Source organism: Anas platyrhynchos, chromosome 7 (genome assembly GCF_047663525.1).
Source record: "Anas platyrhynchos isolate ZD024472 breed Pekin duck chromosome 7, IASCAAS_PekinDuck_T2T, whole genome shotgun sequence".
NCBI lineage: Eukaryota > Metazoa > Chordata > Aves > Anseriformes > Anatidae > Anas > Anas platyrhynchos.
This window is the reverse complement of record NC_092593.1, coordinates 28,461,229-28,487,140: the sequence shown is the minus strand read 5'-3', so window position 1 is coordinate 28,487,140 and position 25,912 is coordinate 28,461,229. Positions and strand designations below refer to the sequence as shown.

General features: G+C 37.5%; 1 protein-coding gene across 17 annotated transcripts in view; it reads left to right on the top strand.

The window, feature by feature from the left end:
- The window catches only part of PCNT (pericentrin), an 80,298-nt gene extending 54,785 nt beyond the window's left edge, over window positions 1-25,513 (top strand). For 10 of the 17 annotated variants that reach the window (XM_072041132.1, XM_072041131.1, XM_072041127.1 and 7 more), the window contains 20 exons: window positions 539-691; window positions 1,298-1,468; window positions 1,728-2,846; window positions 3,591-4,127; window positions 5,150-5,249; window positions 5,682-5,836; window positions 7,476-7,673; window positions 7,952-8,125; window positions 8,757-8,952; window positions 9,539-9,761; window positions 10,234-10,384; window positions 12,220-12,924; window positions 13,416-13,693; window positions 14,462-14,564; window positions 16,736-16,900; window positions 18,482-18,720; window positions 20,192-20,280; window positions 20,650-20,803; window positions 22,264-22,391; window positions 25,127-25,513. In XM_072041132.1, the coding sequence (XP_071897233.1) occupies window positions 539-691; window positions 1,298-1,468; window positions 1,728-2,846; window positions 3,591-4,127; window positions 5,150-5,249; window positions 5,682-5,836; window positions 7,476-7,673; window positions 7,952-8,125; window positions 8,757-8,952; window positions 9,539-9,761; window positions 10,234-10,384; window positions 12,220-12,924; window positions 13,416-13,693; window positions 14,462-14,564; window positions 16,736-16,900; window positions 18,482-18,720; window positions 20,192-20,280; window positions 20,650-20,803; window positions 22,264-22,391; window positions 25,127-25,170 (5,082 nt within the window). In that variant the 3' untranslated portion in view covers window positions 25,171-25,513. Of the gene's footprint in view, window positions 1-538; window positions 692-1,297; window positions 1,469-1,727; window positions 2,847-3,590; window positions 4,128-5,149; window positions 5,250-5,681; window positions 5,837-6,061; window positions 6,267-7,475; window positions 7,674-7,951; window positions 8,126-8,756; window positions 8,953-9,538; window positions 9,762-10,233; window positions 10,385-12,219; window positions 12,925-13,415; window positions 13,694-14,461; window positions 14,565-16,735; window positions 16,901-18,481; window positions 18,721-20,191; window positions 20,281-20,649; window positions 20,804-22,263; window positions 22,392-25,126 lie in introns of those variants that run through there. The other 7 variants (XM_072041128.1, XM_072041125.1, XM_027461009.3 and 4 more) reach the window with 5 other exon arrangements.
- The last annotated feature ends 399 nt before the right edge of the window (window positions 25,514-25,912 follow it).

Below are 25,912 nucleotides of genomic sequence, written 5' to 3'. Positions count from 1 at the left end.
CTACACCTTTGTTTCACAAGCAGTAAGCTAATAAAAACACATTTTTTGCACGTTGAAGTTTTGTATCTCTAGAAGTCTTATTTCAGGTGTCACTAGTCCTTCTTAAAGCACTTGAACCTCACTACACAGTAAGGCAAGAGAGAGAAACTGTGAGAAATATGTAGTTATTGACTCTTACAGAGCGAAGTTGTCAATGTTCAGATTTTTTTTTTTTGACAGCTGTGTACTGGGATTAGCACTGCAGTGCTAATTTCCCTCTTAAAAGAGGAGGAGAATGGTGTTTGGGTTAGATTTTATTTTAAAGAAAACAGGCAACCACCATTGCAGCAGTTTGGTACCTATCTGAGTAGCTGGAATACTAGCTTCTTACTCTTTTTATGTCTCAGATATTTTGTTAATTTATTTAATTAGGGAGAGTTTAAACCATAGAATCTGCTGAAGCTATTTGTTCTAACTAAACATAGCAATGAGTGAAACTTTATTTCCTGCTTAAATAGGTGACAAAATTAAAACAGCTATGCATCTTCTTTATTTCTAGATTGCAAGCTTGTTAGAGCAACTAGATCAATATAAAGATAAATTGACCAGTAAAAATGAGGAGATATTGCAGCTGAACTTGCAGCTAGAGTTGCAAAAAAACCTCAGCACTTCCAGCATCAGCCAGCTTCAGCTAGAGAATGCGTGCTTGAAGGTAGGTTTTCTTGGCTTCAGTGTGTTCCAGGTAAAACTTCAGATACCTCCTTTCTTGAGTGTTGTGGTCTTTATCTCATAATGTAATAAATATGTACTTTGTTTCTGTTGTCAAGAGATTATTGTATTCCTGTTGGGAAAAGATATCTAGAACAACAACGAAAACAAACAAAATAAAATGATACTATAGATTCATGCTTATGGCGTTATCTTCTGTGTTCATTTGACGCTAAAAGCTTAGCTTTTTTTCTGGTCCTGATAGACTGAACCTGCAGCATTGCTGTATAGTAAACATGACACTCTTTTGTATGCATTCCTGACTGACCTCTATGGCCACAGCAAATGTTGTTAAGTTATAAAACTGGTTGGTTGTCGGTATGGCAATTAGTGTTTATCTGTTACCTTGAAAGTTAAGGAACATTATGGCGATTTAATCCAGTTGTACAAAACCAAATGAGGTAGCTATTGTTGTGTGTGTTTTTTTTTTTTTTAAATTAACATTATAGTAAGGAGGAGAATGTTTAAGTAAAGCCCTTAGGTCTGTTTTGCTACTAGGCTGGGGGAGAAAGTAAGTCCTTTTGAATGAGACTGCTGTTTTTCTCGACAGGAGGATCTAACAAAACTTCATGTAAAGCAAAATCAGGATTTACGTATTAGTGATACCTTAGCTCTTTCATTCCCAGAAGCACTACTTAAAGAAAAGAATCAAGAAATTGATCATTTGAATGAACAAATGAAAAGACTCAAGCATGAGCTAGAGAACACTCTGGAGAACACAGTAAGAAAATTTACTAGTAGTTCTGTGCTTTATTTTGATGTAAACAACATGTACAGAATCAAATTGCAAATGAAGACTATTTGATATTTCTCTTAGGAAAGTAGAGAGCATTCTGAGTAGCTACCCACCTGAAATCTGTAATTGTTTCTGCTGTCAAATGTGTGATTTTAAAAAAACAAAACAGAAGTAGTTTGAATTCTATGTGCAATAGCAATTCTTCCTATGCATATTAATATTCACACCTTATCCTTTTGCTCAGGTTGTAGAAAACCAAAAATCTGAAATCGAAGAACTCAGATCTCTCATTGAGCACCTTCGTAGTGACCAGGAACGGCTGCGTAAGGACAAAGATGAAGAGGTAGAGCAACTTCATGGTGTAATTGAGAAACTTCAAAAAGAGTTGGCGCAGTTTGGACCAGTATGCCATGAAGTCAGTGACAACCAAAGTGATGTTTATCAACTTGGATTGGAAAAATCAGCAGAAGACCTTCAGAATGAATTGAAGGGATTGACAGATTTTCAGGGTGATACTGATGCGGACAGAAGAAATGCGTTGCTAATCACTAATGTGAGAGAACTTCAGGAAAAGCTAGAGCTTGTCTCAACTGCTAGAGAAGCTCTGCAGCAGCAACTGGAAGACAAAGAATCACAGTTGAAAATGGAAGTGGAAATTTTAGAGAAAAAATGCCAAAATGCACAGGAGTCATCAAAGCAGCACCTTGCAGAACTAACCTCTCTAAGAATACAGTACAATGCACTTCAGGAAGAATACAGCCTTTTCCAAAAACGCGCATCTCAGAGAGAGGTTGAAGCAAGAATTACTACTTCTCGCATTCAAGAACTTGAAGAAACTCTGAAAGAGAGGGAAGCAAGTATTCTAGAGAAAGATACACAAATGAAGATAATGACAGATCAGAGAGAAGCTGACAAAAATGAGTTGCAATACTTAACAAAACAAGCAGCAGAACTTGAAACTGAATTGAAAAAGAAAGATGCAAATCAGGCTCAAGACGTTTATAGTCTTCAGTTACAAGTTTCTAGACTTGATTTTCAGGTGCAAACACTGAATCAGAAAGAAGCAGCTAATCAGAGAGAAATCAATGAACTGCGAGGTAGCACTGCAAAATTGAAAGATCAGATCAAGGCATACGTGAAAGAGCTTGAAGCCTTACAATTGGAAAGAGATGAACTTATTTCACAGTTGAAGTTGTTCAAGTCAAAGGAGCAATGTAATAATGAAGATGCTAACTTTCTCAAGGTATTCAGCCAAGGAGGAAGAAAAGGTGAAGCCCCTAAAAAAGGAATGGAGGAATTAGAAGGAGAGGAAGCTTATGTTGATCAGTCATTTCCAGTTTTGCTTTCCCCAGCTGATATACTGGTATGTAATTATTTTATTAATAGTATTATGCTGTTGTTTTAAATAAGCCAATATTGTGAGTCTCTACAGCCCTATCGTTATTCCTTTCAGTGCTGTAATAGTAGAAATAAAAGTGCTGATGGCCTGTACTACTACAGGTTCAAAGAAAGGGTGAAAATGAATATATAAATGTTATATAAATGGATGTAATGAAAATTAGGAAATTAACTAAAATGAAAGCTGGAGGTGCAGCAAAAAGGTGTTTGTTTCTCCTGGGCTGAAATGACAGGTACAGGAACTGTACACAGAGCTTTTATTTTAACTGTTTTGTTTGTTTGTTTGTTTTTTTCCAGTGCCCTGGGTCAGGAATTAAGATAGTTAGGGGAGATTTGTCAAATCAGGAAAGCAACATGTTTTGATTTTTATTTATTTAAAAGTAGGATGATCATCTACATAGCTGCAAGGAATATTGTTTTTCCTGTTTGATGCAAAAGTCAGCTCTGCTGAAATAGGTACACTTTCTTATTGTATGGGATTTTTTTTCCCTTTGATGATACCCTTTTTTAAAAAAGCCTGTTTAGTTTGTATATCAAATAAACTAAAGTGTTGGATTATTGTATAAAATCTGGGAATAGTAATAGATTTGATTATAAATTCTGCAATGAGTTTAAAAACTATATGTTTATATATATATATATATAAATATATTTCAGTTTGTAAAATCATATTTAAATTGCATTAAGAAATTGTTTTATCTCATTGTAGGAAAAAGATGAAGTTATGTTTGACTCTATGACTCACAACACAAATATAAAATCTCAGATTAAACAATCACAGGAAGATATCTCAAATCAGGAAACGGACATGATGAACAGATCTGAAGAGAAGCAAAATTTGAAAAAGCATTGTCAACTAACATTGGAAAATGATCAAAGTCCTGATTCTCCAAAAAACAATTTGAACATCTGCTATAGTAAAGAAACACGGAAAGATTTCCAGGATTTCATTGTGGATATGGCTTTGTGGGGTTCACCTGAGATTGTGAGGAAGGAAGATACAAGCATAGAACTTGAACCAGTGCTTCATGTGACACCCTTTTCAGAAGCTGAAAACACAGATTTTGAAGTGGTACACGTTAGGTCATCCCTTCAAGGAGATAATTCTCTTTTGATGGGGTTTTCTAACCTGTATGAAAATGGCAGTGAAGAAGCAGTGCTGGGAGTAGATGTAAAATCTCCAGTTTTCTCTGAAAGTACCTATTCTGTTGATGACAATGAACATGTTATCGAGAAAAACTTGTTGGTAAGTGATATTTCATACCTTGATTTAATTGTATTTACACAAGAATGCTCAGCTCTGTTCCCATCCTAAATCATTGTTGGGCGATTGGCTCTATGTAGTGGAAAATTACACACAGACACACAGAGGGTACTAATAGCGTTGTTCTGGATGTACCACGGTTAGAACCTCTCTCACTGTCAGATACTGGAGCAAACTCTGGGCTGTATGTAAAGGGAATATCTTCCTGCAGAGTTCAGCTTCTCTCGGACACGCAAAACTTAAATGGACAGGCTCTGATAGAGGCCAGAGAATTTGGGCTTGTTTGGGTTTTTTGGCTCCACATGAAATTGAGCATGGCTCTTCTTGTGGTGGTGCAGTGGGCCATTCCTGAGAGAGGTTCCCCTTTGTATATTGGAACTTTATAGTGAACTTTTAATCCTTTTTGATTTGAAAATGAAGAATCGTCTGGATGCTGACACAACAGTGGATGTTGTGTGTGTGATTTCAGTTTGGCTTTTGGGGAGCCTCCTTGTGAGCTGTCCTTAAGATCAAGTCCACTGTTATACCCCCATAGACTGAAGAGATTTCAGTAGAGGCTTATAATTTCTCCTCAATTACCATATTTTATATTTTAAATTGCACAGTATTGAAATTTCTTCTTATGCTGCAGAAATCAAGTTTTGTTCTACTTGCAAGTTGTAAAGTGTATGTAATGTTCCTATTTCTTCCATTTTACTACAGAAAAGTATCTAAAGGGAAATTATTTACAGTATTCCTCAGAATGACACATCATCTGAGACTAAATGTGAACGCTTCTCTTTCAAAGATTCTTCTGTTTCTTAAGGCTACTGAAAGAGAAAATTGTAGACAGAATGATTTTCAAGGTGTACTGGTGCTGCATGTGCTGTCATATTTGCTGCCTCTAACTCTTTGAAGGAGTAGGCATTTACTCAAGTCAGCACCAGTAACAAAGGTTCTATAAATAGAGACAGCTCAACAGCTGGATTGAGAAAACTAAGTTAATGTGAAAAATTGTTTCCAAGCAGATGAGAGAAGCAGATAATCTAACCCCATCTGATTTGGGAGATGACATAAGATCAAGAGGATCTGCCACAGATGTGATGAGCAATGAATATGGCAGCAGTAAGTTCAACTTTGTAGATTCCTTTCACTTTTTTGATAGCTTCAGGAGAAAACTATTCTAACGTCGCCACTTTCCCTGATTTTCTTTTACTGTGCATCTTTTATTTGGTATCTGTGCCTTTCTTAGTTGGTCCAGAAGACAGTCACACTAGTGAAAGCCTACTTTTCCCTCTTCGTCCCCTTTCATACTGGATAGAAGACATGGAGTTTTATTGAGTCTTAACTTAAAATCATTATCGTCGTTCCTGGTGCTAAAGGCGACTTCTAACCTTTTTACCTGCTTAAGTTGGTTCGGGTCAACCTCTTATAAGAGATTTCAATCAGCTAACCATGCATTTATGCTACCAGAAGGAATCAGTTATTTGCAAGCGGTTATGCTGGTTTCATGTTCTCTTCAGCTTTCTAACACCTGAGGGCTGTCTCTTTCTCTAGGTACCAGCTCAAATTTGGCAGCTAAACTAAAGCAGGAGCTACAACCATCAGACCACCTAGATGCTAGTTTCATGGCTTACATGCAGTACCGTGGCATGTTTTCAGAGGTTATGGAATCAATGAGAGAAAAGGAAGTACTTTCACCACAGCTGAAGGTAATATATTGTTAACATAAACATGCTATGAAATTAAAACTGAAACAGTAGAAAGGAAATGCTAATATAAAATGGAGTTAGCTGTTGGTTTCTAAGCTAACTGCTTTAGAAAATTTACACAGTGAACTGTTCTGCAATGTTTTAAACCTCAAGTTGATTATGATTCTTGAGACAAGCAAAAACGACTCATATATAACAAGCCTGTTGACTTGCTTGTTTTGCTAGGACAACACTGGTGATGTTCCAGCATGTGGCAGGACTGATTTGTTGATTGATGAGTTTATCTCAGAGGCTTTACAGAAAGCTGTTTCATAAAGAAATATATATAGTTGAAATGGTGCTCCCTTGCCTGTTTTTGACATTCTGATCTGATGGAGATCTGTGGAAACACCACTGTATGGAGGGATCTTTCAGATGGTTCAAGGAGGAAAAATATACACAAGACTGAGCAATGATTGCTTACTCCAGTCATTAAAGTGAGTTCAAGAAGGTATATATCCCAGGGACTCTTTTGGTGCTGTAGCTGAGCAAGCTCTCTGTGATTCCAGAAATTCCAGCTGGTAGAAGGGAGAAATTCAGTGTTCCAAATCATCTCCTGTGTGAGGATGGCAAGAAGTACAAGGCTTAGTGTGGTAGGCTACAGGGTTTTTTAGTACAATACTATTTGAAGAAACTTAACTAATATAAAACTAGAAGTATACTTCCCAGTGTGTACTTGCTGCCTCCCAAAATGTCTAACAGACACTTTCATCAAGCTCGGAAAATGAAGGAAGATCTGAAAAAGTAGAGATTTTTTTTTTTTTTTTTTAGTTGCTTTTATGGATCATCAGTTACTGACTGGAAGATCTAAGTGCATGTTCCGATGCTGAATGTTTAGTATGACATTTCAGTGTGCTTCTGCTTCTCTTGTTAATATTTACTAAAGGGTTGCATCATTAAGCATTCCTTCTTGAAGTATTCAGTATTTTGATTCCAGATGCAGAAAAGCAACTTGGGTTGATTCAAAAGTTAAGTCATGCAGAGAAGTGCAAAGGAGAATACAAAAAGTTAAGGAAAAATACCTTGTATTGTTGTAGTAGTAGTAGTAAGTAGCAATGAGAAAGAGTTCTATGTCAAGGTTGGGGTATTTCTGGTTAAATGTACATAGAAGATGATTTAAATCTCCAGTGACATTCCTCATAATGAGACCAGAAAACATTTGTGCATGATGTAATAACTTGTGAATGGAGAATTTTATTTAATAGAGATTATTTTACCCAATAATGTCAAAGGAAACAGTTTCTACTGTGTAAATTAGGATTATGTACAAATAATATCTCTCAAAATAATCAATCTGCTAAATTAAGCCAAGGTTGTCTAAATATATAATTTTATGTCATCACTGGAGTTTAATAATATGACTTGATAGAACTTGATCTATTCCCGGAAAAAGTGTTTAAGGGGTGTGTGTGCATATTCTGAGTTTACTAAGCATGTTAAGTGCCAGGGCAGAACTTCGTGCCTTTATTGATGTTACAGCCTAGGACAGCCACCTTATTTTTGTTGTCTAGTCCTATCAGATTCCACTCATACATTGTCAAGATGCTGATGCCTGTTTCCTAACGTAGAGGGTTTTGTTTTTGTTTTTTTCTCTTGTCAGACTGTGCTGAAGATGGTATATGAGGAGAGCTGCAAAATATTGGCTTTGTCAGAACATTCCTTTGGTTTTAAGGAGCAGAAAAATATTCATCAGACCACGGCAATGATGGAGGGATGGCGGAAGGAGGGCATAGCCTTGTTGGAAGCTATACAGTCACTGAAAGATTATCTTAGCAAGGTGGCAGATAGAGGAAACAAGGTATGAAAATAAAAACGTCTTGTACCCTTTAAAAACTGGTTAACTTGTTTTGTGTGTGTATATATATAGAGAGAGATGTATTTATATATATATATAAAATAAGCATTGTACATATTGTATGTGTTTATATGTGAGGAGCAGGGGACTCTTTCTGAGATTTGAACTGGCCTCTCAAACACCTTTGGTCTGCTTGAATTAGCAATTAGTTTTATGCAGTAATGATATCAAAGACAGTAGGTTACAGATTGGTGATAGGTGCTTTTTTTTTTTTTTAACAGGAACATTCAGATATTACTGCTGACTGGAGAGCAGAATTTCTCCAAGCAGTACAGAGTGTGTTTGAGAAGGAGAGAAATGTGTTGCAAATTGACTTGAAATCTCACTTCTCCAGTCCTGGGTGTGGCGATGAAGTTTCATTAGCGGAAAGACTAGAGTATATCATGAAACAACAAGTAAGAAAACCTTAGTATTATGCTCCTAAATCACTTCTATTCCCCATTCTTTATTTGGGGTTAGATCTGGACATGTTGCATGGATACCACTATTATTTTTATAAGTTTGTTACTTCTATTGTTAAATAATACCGTGTGCATTAATTTGGATTTTGTATAGGATGAGTAGGCTTTTTAGTCTGTTTTGACACTGCTTTTCTCAAGCTCTTCTATTATAGAGCCTATTGATTATTTTACCTGGCAGCCAGAAAAAAATAGCGAGCAGGAGACTGTGATAGGGAAAAGGAAATATTTGATAAAAGAATCCCATCTGGAGCTTCACAAACTTCTGTTGTAAAGGGTGTATCCTGAGCTAACTCCATAACTGTTTGGGATTTTTTCATTATAATTAGTTTTCATCTTGGTAACTGCTATGTATGAACTATTATTATTACTATTATGCTATTTTGAAACTAATGAAATGAGGTCTTTTGTTACTTCATTTTAGTTCAAACAGTTAATGTTAAATATGTATTTAGTCATTTGAAGTTGCCTCTCTGTAGAACTTGTACTGAGTGGTTCTCTAGGGTTTATCTTTGGAAGAAAAATGGAGATAGACTTGTAGATTTAATAGGAGTTGGATCATTTTCAGGAGGAACAGAGGCAGATGGTTGTAGAACATCTTTTCTCTTCAGACCGAAATAGCTTGCTCTCTGAGATACAGGACCTTCGAGCTCAGCTACGTATGACACACCTTCAGAACCAGGAGAAGCTGCAGCAGTTACAGGAAACTCTTACAAATGCAGAAGATCATGGGAGCAAACAAGAACACCAGCTTCGGAGGAAAGGTAGTAATTGCCAAGTTCTCGTTGCCCAGTTTTCTCTGTCAGTTCTTTCTTTTTGCATAGCAGATAAAAAGCCAGTTTTAGCAGAGGAAGAAGTGGGCCTTTTCTTCTTTCTAATGTTATTGTTTAAGATAAATCTGTGAAAAGCAAAGAGAAGCTTTAAAAGAACCCAAAGCAATGGAATTGAAGGCTGACTCTCTGTATGTACACAGGAAAGAACATTAAGTCTAGTAAGACACCTGTGGTTGTTTTCAGGGAATTCTTTGTATATATATTTGCTAGTAAATGTATCATTTTGTTTAATGAGTTATAGAATCTATGAGTAACAGGTTATTTGCAGTATATCATAGTAGGTCATAAAGTCTCACTCAGTTTTTATATCCTCACTTTTCCTGGTCCACTAGCAGGCAAAGCTGTAGCATATATATGCATCTTTCTGCTTGTTCTTATTGTATTTGAAAATAAATAACTTCTCAAGACAAGAATGCTTTAATGCAACTATTTTTTCTGCAATTTGAAGCAGTGTAACTGACAATACATTGTCAAATTCTCTGTAATATAAATAACTACTAACATTTTCTTATCCTAGTTGAATTATTAGAATATAAACTTCAGCAGGAAAAATCAATTGTAAGTGACTTGCACAGCTCATTGTCTGAGGAGCGGAAGAGAGTCTCTGAAACATGTGAACTCTTGAATCAAGAAAAAGCAGAAGTATCAGCCCTGAAGTCAGAGCTATATGAACATAAGCAAGAGAATGAAAGGCTACAAAAATCCCTAGAAGAGCATCAGAGGGAAATAAACAAATTCCGGTGAGCAGTAGATTTTATTTATTTAAATTTATTGACAGGTCTGAAAAAGTTTTATACTCATTGGGTTCACAGATGTGCCTCTGTCACTTTTCATGGATATGTTTGCTTTTTTTTAGTAACAAATTTATTTATTCATTGATTCTAATTCAAATATTTACCTTCCCAGTAGCACTTAGTTCATAACCTTCTCAGCAGCCAAGGCATGTTGTATAAGTGTAATAAAAGTAAACAGAGAATTGCCTCTTAGAACCACTTTTGTTCTACCAGGATAGATAATTTATCTATATCTTTTAGTAGGTACTAAATAGGACAATTTTAGTTTTGCTTGCACTGAAGTAAACTGTTTTAAAATGCTAAATAGCTGTGACTTGAAACTGACCTTCTTAACTGAGGCTAACTCAAAAAAAAGTAATCCAAAATCACTTGCAATGGATGTTCTGTTCAGAACATAGTGTCATTTTGAACTTTTCAGTTTTGAATTGGAAAATAAAGAAAAGGATTTGACAGCTGCTCTCCAAGAATTGCAGACCGAACGCCTGAGAGAAACAGAGCTGCGAGGCTTGCTTGAGGAACAACAGTTTCAGCATAAGAAAACAGAAGATGAAAATAAAAAGGCCTTGGAGGTAATGCCCTGCATCTTTACTTCATGTACAAAAGAAGTGAATGAACGCATTTTTGCACTGTTTTTCATATCCAATGTTTTTGTTCAATAACAGTTTTAAAAAAATAGAAGTTACTTCTACCCATTGTGCATGGCATTTTTCCCTTGCAGAATTAAAGCTTTCAGTTACTGTCTGCACATACAGAAATAAGCAAATGTTGTATGCATCTTTTTTATATCTTAATGTTTTCAGAGCCTTATACTTTCTCTTGGGGTCAGTTTTGTACTGCCCCTACCGTACAGCGAAAGCCAGATTCTACAATTGTGTAATTGCACCCTTTATTCCAGAGCAAATATGCCATGAGGATGTGCTGTGTATGATCAACTAAGATTATAAAGAAAACCATTTAATGATACATACACTTGGCAGAGAGTATCTGGAACCTTTCTGATGTAAAATTTATTTTTGGAGGTTAACCAAACTTTATTTCTGTACCCTTTCTTCCGAACCGAATAGAAAACAAATGAACAGCTTTCTCACTGATACTGTGATAGCAGTGACTTAGTTCTTGTAAAAGACTTTAGAATGACTAGAAAATTATGATGATTTAACATAAACCTTTTGTAAAATTAGAAACCAAAGCCAAACTCTAACTCCAGAACAATCCTGGTTAGATGACCAAAATGGGGAGAGACAGTTCTGACTCTGTTTTTTCTGGTCTGTCTTCTCATTTATGTTATCTTTCTGATAGGTGTTTAAGTGTGTAGGTGTTTTGTTTTGTTTTTCCTGTTTGTGTGGTAGGCATGGTGCTAACATGTTCCGTCTTGTAAAAGGACTGCTCAGGCAGAGAAGACAGGGACCGCCTTATTTAAAGGCTAAAAAGAAGTGCATGGCCCGAGATATGGAGTTCTGCTACGGATTAAACTGTTCACAAGTGCCACTGCAGAATGCTGATGGAATACCAGTTTGTGCCAGATGTCTGCCCTATAGCCACATGACCTAGATTCCTATATGGCCAGAGAAGATCTGGTGCTGACTGGAGGGAGAGGGTAGAAACTCCTCATAGGACTTCAGCAGTGCTAGTTCCGTCTGCAAGCATTGTGAGACTGCCCATTCAGTTGCTTCCTTCCCTTTTAAAGATGTGGTGATGGCAATGCACTGCCTCACAAAATTGACCTGAGAATGGATTATAATCATCAGTCTATGCTGTGTGCTTCAAATAGATGGGCTGTAAAATGTAGAGATTTTACAAATGCTCATACTGCTTAAGTGTGTTTGGTTCTTTGAAATCAGTATGTTTTTTTCTGCTTCAGGTGTCACTTATTAAGGCATTTGAGTGATGTAAAGAACATTGACTCCCAGTGATCGTTCTGATTGAAGAGGCAAAAAAAAAAAAAAGTGCTGCAAGATATTTTAGTATGATCTTTGGTTTTGTTACTTGGTGTTATGATGGTTCAGGTTAGAAATTAGGAAACATTTCTTCTCAGGGTAGTCAGGCAGTGGAACAGGTTGCCCAGGGAAGTGGTGGAGCCACCATTCCTGGGGGTGTTTAAGGAAACATTGGACGTGGTACTTAAGGACATGGTTTAATGGGTGATGTTGGTAGCAGAGTGATGGTTGGACAAGATGATCTTGGAGGTCTTTTCCAACCTTAATGATTCTATGCTTCTGGCACTCATAATTAGAAAATTAAACTTGTAATTTTTAATTAAACTTTTTAATACCTGAACTGCTCTAATTCAATCTGGAATTTCTCCATGGATAAAACAGAAGGTTGAAAATTGCTGAATGCTTGCCTACTCCAACAAAGGAATGTTTGTGCTAGAATATTAATTCATGCTTCTCCTTTTGAGCAGGATTTGCAGGCTGCCTTGGAGCTGCAGTCAGTGCAGAATAGCCAGCTGTCTGTATCCTTAGAGCATGAGCAAATGATAAATGATAATCTCCGCAAGGAACTTCAGATAGAACATTCACGCTGTGAAGCGTTGGTGTCTCAAGAACAGAAAAAAGTGTCAGAGCTACAGAGAAATTTGGAAGCTGAGAAAAATCGTTCATTGGAGCTCTTGAATTCCTTGAATCATGAACGTGTTTTGACAGAACAGTTGAGCATGAGAGCTAAGGAAGACGCTTCTTGTCAGCACAGGGCATCATTGCTGGAACAAGCCTTTATCCGAGAGCTTCAAGCCAAGCTGGAAGAAGAGAGGTCCCGAACAACAGAGCTCACTGCTATTCTTGACAAAACACACCAGAAGGCTGTTCATTCTAACAGGCAGCTAGAGGATGAAGTACGGATGCGTTGCAAAGAAACGCAGAAGGAAAGAGAGGTCAGTAACCAACTACAAGCTACAATGAAGTCTCTTCAGAGTCAAAAGCAAGAGGTAATCCACTCCCTAGAGACCCAGAAGGAACGAGAGGGAAAACTGAAAGCTGATGAGGAACAATTGCAGTTAGTCTTTGAGACAATGCAAGAACAACATAACAACAAGAAAGAGGAGAAAGAGCAGAGGCAACAAACAGAAATGGAAAAAGAGACAGACAGGCAGAGAGATCAAGAAAGACTGGTAATAATGTTTATTCAAGTCTTCTCTTACTCTGGAATAGCCATAAACAGAGAACCTGTAAATAGTATTCTTCAATTAAAATATCTGAAACAAATTGCTCTGAAAAAAAATCATTAGACAGCTGTTTTTCTGCTTTTTTCACCCTTCTTGTTTCCAATTTCACCCTTCTTGTTTCTCAGCTCCTTCTTTCTCATTAGAGGGGGAGGGAGGCTTTGTAGACTCTCTGGAGACTTGTCAGTCACAGAGTCCGGAAGTTTTGGAGAAGATGCCTAATCTATAGTAATTAAATGGCTTACTGGTGGCCCTGGAGTGCAGTAATATGTCTTCTCCTATAAGGGGTTTGTGGGTTAAGGAACGCACTGAGATGGGTATGTTAGTTGGGTGTGATGCTTTTATTTCTGTTTATGCAGACTGAAAATATATTATATTTTTATATAATCTGTATAGTATGCATAAGTAGCAATTTATTACTATCTATTCTGTTCAAATAGAAAAATTTGGAACTGCAACACCAGAGGGATGAACAAAAAATTAAAGAGCTGCAAGAAATACTGGCAGTATTAGAGTTAAGAGAAAGTCCTTCGTCTTCCAACAATCAACGAGAACTGTTGTGTGCTTTAAACAAAGATCAAAATGCCAAACAGCCCATGACAAAAGAAAGTGAAAAACTGAACTTGCAACAGCAGCAACAACAGCTGGAGAAGATAAGACAGCAGTTGCTTTTTGTAGCTGCATGTCTGAATGAGTTCATATATAAAATAGTAGATAAGTGAGTAGCCATTTAAACTCTGTTATGGAATAGTAATTTTCTTTCCATTCTGCTTCTAAACTCATGTGGGTCATGGCTGAAAGCCCTGTGCTGAAGGAAATGAGTAGTGTATCACTTCCTCTGCTTACAAGACCTACCTTATGTGAAACCATGGTTTCATGGTGGCAGCAGACTGTTTAAAAGGTTGTCATCACACTGCAGCCATTCCTGTTAGAAGCTTGTGTGCCTGCTTTTGAACCAGATCTGTGAAGTGACTTTGCTTAGAAAGAACAAATCCATAAAGAAAAACCTTGAGTTGGAAAGAATTTTGTCAGTTTGGTAACTGTAGTAGTTTGATTGGAGAGCAATCAAATAAAAAAACAGCTTCAGGTTTGGAATGGGAAAATCCATTGAGCATGGAAGAGAAAAGGTAGTCATCAGGAATGAGTGGCCAAGCAACAGTAATTATTTTTTTTCTTTGGCAACAAAGTAAAATACTGTGGTAACATTTAGCTGCAGCATGAATTTATATAATAGAATTTCAGGCTGGCATAAAATACAGGCTTCTGAATAAATTCATGTGCAGCAGTATTTAGAAATTCTACTCTTTAATAAAAGCTGTTAATTTCTTTGTGTATTTGTAGTATTTTGTGTGATAAATAGTACATAAAGACAGCATCAAGACTTTAAAAGGTATTTCAGTGGGGAGAAGGAATCAGATGTATACTAATCTCAATACAAAATTACTACAAATCAACCTGATACTGAAAAAGTATTTCTATTTAACAGAACAGTTAATGATTGGTCTGCATCAAATAATGAAGCTCTAGCATCTTTACTGCAGATGTTAAAGGAACTGAAATCAGATTTATTGTCTCCTCCTGCATCTCAGGTGAGGAAAACAGCATATATTTGATTATTAGGAAGTTGCTTTTTATTCTTTGGGTTCTAATATGTACATAAGTTGTAGTGGTAGTGATTGTTGTGTTGTGTTTTTGTTGTTGTTGTTTTTTTAACAATTTTTCCTTTTTGCCGTTGGGATAGAAAAAAATAGGAACTCTTCTATTTACACCATCTTTATGTTCGCTTATTTAATATCATACTCTTAGACTTTGTGTATTGTGAAGTCTGTTTCTGATGCCATTTTTTTCCTAGCTATGTAATAAGCTTGAGGTTACCAAACCCTGGGAAATGTTGCTGCTTCTTCTGTATGCATCTGGACACAGTTGTTTTCCAGTAAATTGCCAAGCAGGTTTCAAAAAGTGTGGTAATGGTTTGTTATCTCAGGAGGCACGTCTTGTTTTATGTTTGCAGTATTACAGATATATTATATCTAGGGATTATTGAAAACTGAACTCGGTTCCATAAAATTCCGTATTATTCACCACAGAAGTTTGTACTGTCATAGATATCTTTCTTTCCTATTTAAGAGAGCTCTTCAAATGCATTGCAGCCATTCTGACCTTTTTTTGATTTATGGCTAACACTCTTAGTTCTGTTAAATTCATCCTCCCTCTACTCCCTCATCTGCTTGACATACAATTTTGTAGAAGATCCCTCAAAGACCTACCTTTGAGAAAAAGTTGTGACTTTTCAGAACATGAGGCTTTTGGTAACGTCTTTTCTCATGTTCTTTGTAATACAAGTCTGATCTATGAACAGCTGGCTAGGCATGGTGCAAGCTCTCTGGTAGGTGTCTCTGAAGTTGATTTGACTAAGCCTTCCTCTCACAAACCTATATGGCCCTCTGCTGTGGACAAAATGGTCAGAGAGCTTGTGGGGGATAAAGACAACCTAATGGCTCCATTTAAACCTGACTTAGCAGAGGTAGGCTGTTTGTCTGGCTTAGCTTACTCCAAGTTATTACTTTACTGGAATAGGAAAAAAAAAAAAAAAAAACTGACAAACGTGTTTGGGTCCTTTTTTTTTCTTTGATGTAATTAGGGCCATCGTCTTTAGAAACTCCACTGTAAATGCTTTTCAGTGCTCCTAACTTTTTCTGAGGTCATCATCTTCTGTTAGCAGGCTTCTTAACATTATTTTGTTTGGTATTCTTGGTATAACAGTCTGTTCTGTTGTTGGATCAAACTTTGGTGCTGGAGGAAGCAATTGTAATGATCACAAAAAATACAGGGACTCTATCTTTGTTTAATGAGAGGTTCCACTTAAAAACCTAAAGACACGTGCTTTTCTTTAACTTAGAGAACAAATGCACTTTGATGTCCTTAGTTCTGTGGTCACAAACATCCCTCCTCTCTGCCCTCTTTTCAGGCTGTTATGTTCTCCAGAATTGCCTCTTGTTTCAGGTTCCTCCCTGAATTTCTCCTTCAGTTAAGTGTGCTGAACTACATGCTCTGGAAACTGAAGGAATTTACTTCTGTTACTTCCTTGGGTTGTGATAAGTAGAGGACTGTTAGGTATACAGGCAAAATACTACAGAGGAATTTGTACCAAAACAAATAGGCAGTAATCATGCCAACTGATGCAGTGGAAATCAACCTGATGGATATCAGATAGGACTCCTCAGGTATTGCAAGCATCTGTTACTGCCTTCAAACTGAGCTTTTGTAGCTCTGTTTACAGAATGCCTAGGATGGCAGGACTGTAATCCTTACCGGGATGCTTGCTGGCAAGACTAACATAAAGTAGCTTCCCTCCAGTTCAGTGTAATACAGATGGGTTTTGTTTCCCATGTTTGAACTATTTTTAATAATAATGTGAACTATTTTTAATAATTATTATCTGACATAATTGTATGTCCTCTGATCTTGTTCTCAAGATGCTATTTTGTCCCACCTCTGAAAGTATAGTGGCACTGATTAGACATATACAGAGGGAAGGAGTGATTTGATTAACAGTTAATTTGTAACTTCTTAACTAGGGCTGCTTGTGTATTTCTGTTTACTTTTGTACCATTTTGTACCTGAATGCCACTAGTGACTATCAGGATAGCTGTTTTTTAGTTTGTCCATAAAGTTAGGTTATTACTTCCACAGCCAAACATCTCAAGTCAAATAATGTGTGAGAACTATCACAGCTCATGTACTTTTGTTTTCTTTTTAGATCAGATCTACAGATGATGCTGATTCTGTTCAACAACTGGAAAGAGACGCTTGGCAGCAAGAGAGAAGCATTCTGCAGAATGCACTGAAGCGGGCAGAGTCAGAACTGGCTAAAGCAACTGCTGAAATTGAAAACAAACCAGTGGTAGAAACTTCCAGTCCTAAGGTAAAATGATAGTGATGGCTAGCCAATGGAGCTTCTGGAGCTGGTCTGGAGCTTCAGGAGCAGACAGTGCTGGAAACAGCACATCATTTAAACCGTTGGCACTTTGCTCTCAGTATCTTTGCCTGTTGCACATATTTGCTGTGTGAGAACTATTACCAACTCAAGGTCATAAAACAGTCTGGAAAGTTCAGGAAACTTTCCATTTGAGGAAAAAAGACTAATGCCCTCCTCACTACCATCTCCTTTCAGGTAACTGTAGAGAGCAATGAGATTTCCCCTCAGCATCCTCCAGACCAAACAATCGCAGTCCCCTCAGCTGCTCCTCACAAGCCTTGTTCTCTACTCCCTTCAGTGGCTTCCTAGCTCTTCTCTGCACATGCTTAAGCAACTCAAAATCTTTCCTGTAGTGAGGGGCCCGAAACTGAACACAGCATTCAAGGTGTGGTCTCACCAATGCTGTGTACAAGGGACAATCACTTCCCTGGTCCTGCTGGCCACGCTATTTCTGATGCAGACCAGGCTGCCATTGGTGTTCACTGCTTGCTCATGTTCATTCAGCTTTCAACCAGCACCCCCAGGTTCTTTTCTGCTGGACACCTTTCCAGCCACTAAGGTTTTAAATATCTGTCAGTTTATGGCATTTAATTTGAACTTAATGCTGTAATCTTTTGCTGTAATCTTTTCAGTTGCCATTTTAAAAAGTGATCTTATAGTTAAATGATTTTAGAAGCTGCATAGCTGCATATTAAATTAGGAACATTCTTTCCTTATATGTCTTATGTCAGAAAAGATACTTTTTAACTTTCTTGATATTAGACAGAAACTTGCACCAAAAGTCACCTACCTTTTGGAATCTCTTTCTACGTTTAAATGTGAGGGAGATCCAGATTTCTTGTCTAAGCGTGAAAGTATCAAACATCTAGATTTTCATATTTCTTTTTTCCTAATCTTAAATACTTTTATTCTGACAAACTTAATTACAATTAAATTAGGTGGACACTTAAACTCATGTGCTTTATGGTTAATATTTTATACAAGTGCTATTTTAATTGTTGAAGAGTAAAACAGTTTTTGAATCTCAGGTATGACAATTTTGTTGTGAAACTTTCAGGAGATTTAAGGCAGTCTGATACTCCAAAGTTGTGTGCTTTTAGCTAGGTACAGAGGTGTTGCAGCTGCCCTTGTATCTGTAGTTTAGACACCACATGAATACAGTACACCAATCAGAAATCATGCCAAAACTTTAGTCAAGTCAAGACTCCATGGGTGTACAGAAATTCAGTAGACTACTACAAACCTTCTTATATGGTGTTCAAAGTACAATACCACTACTTTGTGACTTAGACAGTTTTGGTGCAGAGTTGGTAGTACAGATAATCATTCAAAAATTCATTTTAAAGAGAAACGTACAGTTCTTCCATACTTCATAATTATTAAATAGCTTTCTACAGTATCACAAAGCAAAATAAGTTTACATAGTGATGCATAACTGATTTGTGGGAAACCTTGCTGGAAAAAGGAATCAACTTTTCTGGGCTTGACGTAGCTAAATTTTAATGGCTGAATTTTTTTTTCCTCCAGTTGCAGAAATTATATAGGAAGTACCTAAGAGCAGAGAGCTTTAGAAAGGCTCTGGTTTATCAGAAGAAATACCTCTTGCTGCTCCTCGGTGGATTTCAGGACTGTGAGCAAGCAACCCTGTCTCTAATAGCACGTATGGGAATCTACCCTGCACCTGCAGACCTGCAGCTTTCTGTTTCCCATTCCCGCCCTTTTACCAAGTTCAGATGTGCAGTCAGAGCAGTCATCGCTGTATCAAGGTAAAAACCAGAACACTTGTTTTATTGGAAATATAAAAAATGAATAGTTCCCATGGTTTATTATACTTAATATTAAGCAAAAGCTTTCTCCAAAACTAGTTCAGATGTGGCTCATTAGCTGTAACTTTGGACAGATTTCTATTTCAGAGTCAGTGCTAAGTTGTATTTGTACTAAACAAAAGATTTGTAAACGCTGTATCTGTCTTCTTGAGAGATGCTCAGATGCAATATATTTGCAAATCAATGCACAGCAATTATAAACTGATGTCCTTTCAGTTCTTACCTATTTGAATGCACTGGAAAAATATTATTAAGAAGCTAAAGACTTTCAGGAGATGGTACAGGATGTCTTTGTACTGTTGTCTTTGAGGTAGATGCTATGATAGCCATATCAAAGGATGGAGGAAAGTGACCTCCAAAGTAATCCTCTGAGGCAGCAGGAGCTGCCACAAAGCTCCCTGGAGGTTAGAGCCAAAGTGGAAGAGCAGTGCCAAAACTTGCAGACATTTCCAGTGCCTTAGAGCCAGATACAAACCAAAGGTGTTATCTACCATCCCACAGCTGACAACGTCAGCATCCCAAGACTCAAGAGGGTGTTGTGGTTAAGCTCCAATGTCTGTTCCTTTTTTGCGATCCAAACTTGAACCATTTTGAGGGACTGGATTACTGGATTTTTCTTCTTCCCTAGATGTATAGGGTCGCATGGGTTGTGTTCTTACGAGATTTCTTCAGTGTTTAGTAACTTTGAGGAAAAAAAAAAAAGTACATAAAGAGATTTAAAAAAAAAATCATTTAAACATTCTGCTGTTACCCCAGGCTCTTATGCTCAGGTCTTCCTGGTGCTGCGTAGGAGTTATAGATGACATAATCCTCATTGGAGGACACTGGCAGTAGCTGTGCACTGCACACTGCTGGCTCTGATGTAAGCAGAAACCTTCATGAATTGCAGTGAATTTAGTTTCTGACATGGCCTGTGGCAGATTGGAGAAGAGTTAGGGTTTCTCAGGCAGTGTTTGCTTGCTCTCTTCATTTTCATCCCTTACCTGGCTGAAAGCAAGTGTCCTGTGGGCTGGATCTAGCTGTGTCTCCATGATGAATCATATCCATTCAGTTAGCAATATAATGAAAATGGCATTTGAGTCAGTGAAGCCAGGTGTTATGATGACAGACTCCTGTCAGCTCTCAAGAATTCTTATGGATTGTTGTGTTGACCTGCTAGACTTTAAATGTTATTTAATGTAAACCAAGTGTAAATTGTGCTGTGCTTCTGGAACCCTCGAAGTATTGTGGTAAAGCAAAATGGTATAAGCCTTCATTCTAAGGACTGAAATTTAAGAATTCTTTCTCCATTCCTACAAGGATTGTTACTTATATTGTTTCATATGATTCATACCAACAAAGAGGTTAATATTAAAACTTAGTTTATTTTTGCTTGTTATTAATGATTGTGCAAATTAATTTTGTTATCAAGGTTGAAGTTTTTGGTGAAAAAGTGGAACAAACTTAATAGAAAGAGTGTACAGGGTGAAACCATTCCTCACAGTACAGGAGGTAATACAGGTAAGGCATTGGGGTAGTAACACTTCTTAAATCATAATTTTTCAAACGTAGTTAGAGCAAAAAATAGTTATTAGAATTTCTTTGGGGAAAAGAAATGCTTGTGTCAGATATTCTCCATTTGCGGGAAATAATTTGAACACTGAAACGTCAAACTTCTGTTAAATCTGATTTAAAAAAATATAAAAAAGGCATTAGCTGAAATATATTTTTTATCGGTGCATTTAAAACCAAAACCAAATGTATGTTGCTGCAATGCTTGTGTTTTTATTTATTTATTTATTGGTTGCATTTATAATAGGCTGTATTGAGTGGGTTCTCAGTGAATATTATTTTTTATTTTTTTTTTTAACTGTTTTCTCCTTAATGCAGCCTCTGGTGCTAGAACAGAAATTCTGAAACAGCAGCAGCTCCTAGCTGTTAATGTCAGCTCTCCCCCAACCCGGGACACTGGGTTGTGTCACAGAACCAGCTCTGGGAGATTTTTGAGCCACTCGCCCAGATCCTCTCACTGGTCACACAACAGGTCAGTCTGTAGTCTGCATTCTGTGCAATTGCCATATTGGGCTGTCTTTCCTAAAAATGTAACCACTTATTGGAGAAAGTACTTGATCAAGAGGAGGTATTTGTTTTCTTAGGTCTGGTAAGTATTTAATTTGGTTCAAGATGCTACAGGAGAAGAAAAATTCTCATTTCCTTTGAGTATGTCTGATGTTCTTTGACTGAGAATACTCCTAGTGGCATTCCCCGATTTAATTTGGACAGGCTGAAGTATTTAAAATGGTAATGTCTGTTACCTTCTTTGAGGAGTAATTCCTGCTGCTTTTGCCTGCTAAACTGGAGATTTATGTTAAGAATGCAAGTAAGTAGGTTCACCTTCCAGCGGAAGTGGCTTTTCTACCATAGGACAGCACTGCATTAGTATTAGTTGCCTTCGGACTGTAAACACACTTGAATGGGAGGTGGGGAACTTGCTGTGTGTGTTTTTTCCAGTTTTTTGTTAATTATGTCCAGTTCTGCACAGGAATACGATCCCAGATGATTGTTGCTGGGTTGTATGTCACAAGTGGCATTTTGCACAGTGCTGCTAAGAAAATGCCTGAGCTGCAAGCTCAGTGCTGGAGCTGGAGGGACATGGCCTTCATTTGTCATTTACCTTCCCAGTTCCAGACTCTCCAAGCACCCCGAGTAACCTCAAATAATGCATAGCCACAAGTTATTCCTCATTTGTGGCTTCCTTCTTATAATACAGACTTTTAGCAGTTGATGTGAATGGTAGCATTTCAAATTTCCATCAGCGTGGCATGTGTTTGTTTTTTTAACTTTCTTATTATAAATTGGGTACTTTATGAATAAAATTATTGTCTGCTGGTTAAAGAAAACTGAGCATTGTGAATTAACCAGGTAGGCTGCTGAGTACCACACAACCTCTCTCTCGCTTCTCCTCATTGGGATGGAGGACTGTAAAGGATAAAAACGAGAGAACTGGTGGATTGAGGGATTGAGATAAAGATGGGGGGGGGAGGCATGGGATGGACAGCTGAAGCTGATGTACAAGACAATTGTTCACCTGGGCTGACATGCCCATCCAGATCTTAAGCAATAGTAGCTTAAGTAGCTATCCTGGAGCTGCCAGTCCCCCTACCCTGTCTAGCTCCCCCATATTAATTGTTCAGCATGACCTCAGATGGGGTGGAATACCCCTTTGGCCAGTTTGAGTCAGCTCTCCTGGGTCTGTCCCCTCCCAGCTCCTGCTGCACCCCCAGCCTGCCTGCTGGCAGGACAGTGTGAGGAGCTTGAGAAGTCCTTGGTTTAGTATAAGCACTACTCTGCAACAGCTAAAATATCAGCATGTTATCAATGTTATTCTCATCCTAAATCCCAAACACAGCACCCTATCAGCTACTAGAAGGGAAATTAACTCAATCCCAGATGAAACCAGGACAGTGTGCAATAAGAACAAAACTCTGTGTTTTCCTTTTTAAGATCGACTCCATCCACAAGTTCAGCTTCAGAAAAGTCATTTGTGCCTACTCAGGATCCTGAACGATCACTAACAGAATATATCCATCACTTGGAGGTTATCCAGCAAAGACTAGGAGGTTTGCAACTAGGTAAGAGGAACCACGCTACCTCTCAGAACTGCGAGCAGTCTGGGATTCTTTTTACAAGGGTCTTCCTACAGTACTTAAAGACTCTGCCTATAATACTTAGAGAATGTAAAGAATATCATTTTAATTAATAATTTGGGGAGGGAGAGAGGGGGATAAAAAATAAGTCTCTGAAACTAAACCTTTTTGTGAATCATACCTAAAACTAGTCCACATGTGGCATTTCTTTGAATAACTTCAGTGAAATTCTTCAGAGATCAAGGTGAATAATTTCCATGCGATTTTTCCCCTCCTGTTATCAAGTCTAAATTAGCAAGTTGTGTATTTTAAATGAATTTTATGGAGTTAACTTACCTTCAAGTCAGAGAATCATTGTAATAGCTGAATAGGGCTGCCTCTCTAGCATGAACTATCGTATTTCCCTCATTTGTCACTGTATCACCTCAACCACTCCCCCTCCTCAAAGTAAAATGGGGAGAAAATATGATGGAAAGATATGATTAGATGTGTTTTCCAATGTTTTCTTATTTTTGGAACTTAGATCTAAACTGTTTCTGGTGTATTAGTATTTCTGGATTGCGAGCAATGTGGCTGTGATTGTCAGGGAAAAGACAAGTTTGCTTAATTCAAGTATTTATTAACAAGAAGTTATTAAAGAAGTTATAAAAGCATAGTGAAGTTAGTGAAGCAGTAATTGTAAATGAAAAATCTATTAAAACAGCAGCATAGTATTTACAATATGCACACACAAAGGAGTGGATCACACAGCCCATCCCATGGCTGCTCCAGGGAAGATCATGCCTCTGCACACCAATCCCAGCAGTGGCTAGGGGAGGGCACCCATGCTAGCCCAAGTCACTGACAGGAATGAGATCATGCTTTCCACGGTCCAAATCAAGGTGTAGCACATAACTTCATCCCCTTACCAGGGAGCAGTACAAGGCTCCAGTGCCTCCTGCTGCGTGACTCCACTGACTATGCAGTTAGAAGGGCCTGCTGGCCATGCTCTTTGGAGCATATTCCCCAAAACTTTCTTTACCCATCCGGGTTTATCTTACTGAGTTTCCAGGTCTCAACATCTGTGGACCATCAAGTCAGATAATGTTATTAATGTTTTTGTCCAACTGTTATCTCTTTTGTCTGCTATTGCTCCTTTCTTCCCTGTATTGCTTCTGGCTGTTCATTTCCAGGATCAGTTGTTTAATTCAGAAGGTCAGTCTTGGGTCGCTACGGTCACTGTTCTCTATGTTTCTTCCACTGAGCATAACCACTGTCAACTGCTGTTTCCCAGCAGTCTTTCATTTTATAACTGTCCTTCAGCTTATGCCCAAAGATGTCTGGTTTTATGTTGGTTGACCTGAGATGAGGAAAAAAATACTTCAGTGAACCAGCAGACTGACTTCTGTGGCAGTCACTTGTATTCTTATTGCTGGCCACTTCTTTGGTCTTTACCAGCAGATTATCTCTGAGGTGATTTTATGGGAGAAGGAGTAGGCATTCAATTGCTGATCACGGTATTAAATAGTAACTCTTGGCCCTGCAGTTACTGCAGATGCTCATTCAAAACACATCTACTTCACTGGTTCCTCAATTCAGTGTTCAATCTGAATATTTAATCTACATTGTAGAGATACTGTGTTCTCATTCAGTTCCCACAAATTACGGAAGGTATTGGTAATTGTGAGTAGTACTTGTTTATGCATTTGGAAAAATTACTTAAAGTTAACTTCTGAGGCAAATTCTTACACATGTTGCAGTCCTAGTACATTTTTAATGTTCACCTTGAAAATTTAAACTTGAAAATCACATGATTTTCATCACAATCACAAACCTCACTAGAAAGAGAGAAATGCTGGATTTGAAGTTCATAGGAGCCTGGTATAGCTGGACAATAGCTCTGGTGAAAGTCCAGAACATTGCTTGTTTTTCTCTCTGACTTGATCTAATACAAGTTTAAAAAAAAAAAAAAAAGTTAGAAGTCTAACTTTGCTTACAACTCCTACTCTTGCTTATATCTCTAAAAGCAACAGCTACAGTGACACTTCCATATGGAAACTCTGACATTGTTCTCAGCAGGACTTTTCTTAGAACCCTTAACATGACTTTGTGTTTTGTTTTTTTTTCCTTTTCCTGAATACTGTAATTGTTCATGGCAGATGCAGATAACCAAGAATTTCAGAATTGAAACCTGATAGTATTTCACAGAATAATGTATTTTTGTGTTATGCTAAGTGTGAAGTATTTTACTGGAATACAATTTAGAGCACAGTGCAAGCCATTTTTTAAATTTTCAGAATGGAAAGATATGGCATTGTAAGGATGATTTTGTAAGGAGTTACAGAATGATGCAGTAACCTTTAGAACAATGCTTTGAGCAAAATGCGTTCCTAGGTGCTAATGAACTTTACAACATCTACTCAATCACAACACTTGGTCCAGCAACAGAATGCACATTGAATCGTCGCAAGATGGGTTGGGTTGAACTAAGCAATTCCGTTGCTGTGTGTAGAGTATACCTGCGATTGAGCATTTTTCTTGATGTGTGAATGTTTGCTTTGTCAGGATCGTAAGCTTTCAAGTCTTGTTTTGTATTGTTCCTAGGTGGCTTGTGAAAATGGTAATTGCTTTCAGTGTAGCTCATATGAAGCACATTGAGGAAATAACATGCTGCTAACTGCATCCTGTTGGTTCATAACACAAGCAGTTTTCTAATATTGCTTTGTTTTATTTAAATTTAGGACAAGTTCCAGGCCCACCTCGCCAGAGAAACATGAAAAAGTGATCTGAATGCTTCTGAAATCCGTACCGCAAAACCTCCTAGTTATTGGTTCCTTCTGAGTAATTCCCTGGCGAATGGAAGCACTTGTCATCTCTTGTGCAAATGAATAAAGGGCAGTGCTTTTACATCAGATTTTTATATGACTTTTTATTATATTTTAGTACTTTTAAGAGGAAATTACTTTTCGCTAAGAACAATGTTTTACATTGTTGTATGGAATTACTACTAAGTTAACAGCTGAAGTGTGCTGGCATCACTGTATTGTCAGTTGTCTGTTTATTTTTCTATAGTGTATAGCTGGATTCTTTGTTAAAAAAAGTTATTAAAATGTCATTTTATTAGTGAATTCTTACAGTGTATGGTTATGTTTCCACCTTACAAATCTTTACTTTTTTTTTCCTGTTAAAATTATTTGGGTTTTAATATTTCTGTAAGATCATTGACTAACAGAACATCTTAAAAAACAAAACAAAACAAAACAAAAAAACCTCCCAATTCTCAAAGATGCATGTAGTCTTCTGTGAATTTAGGATTTGCTTTCTTTTATTTCCCTCATTTTCTCATGATTTTCCAGTTCAGTGTCAAGCCACTACTCCCTGAATTCTTCTGTGATTGAGCTTGGTCTAATACAAGTAACAAAAAAAGTCTAACCTTGCTTTCAAATCTTACTCTTGCTAATATCCTTAAATCAACAGCTACAAAGGTGCTTCCGTATGGAAACTCTGATATTGTTCTTAGGACTTTT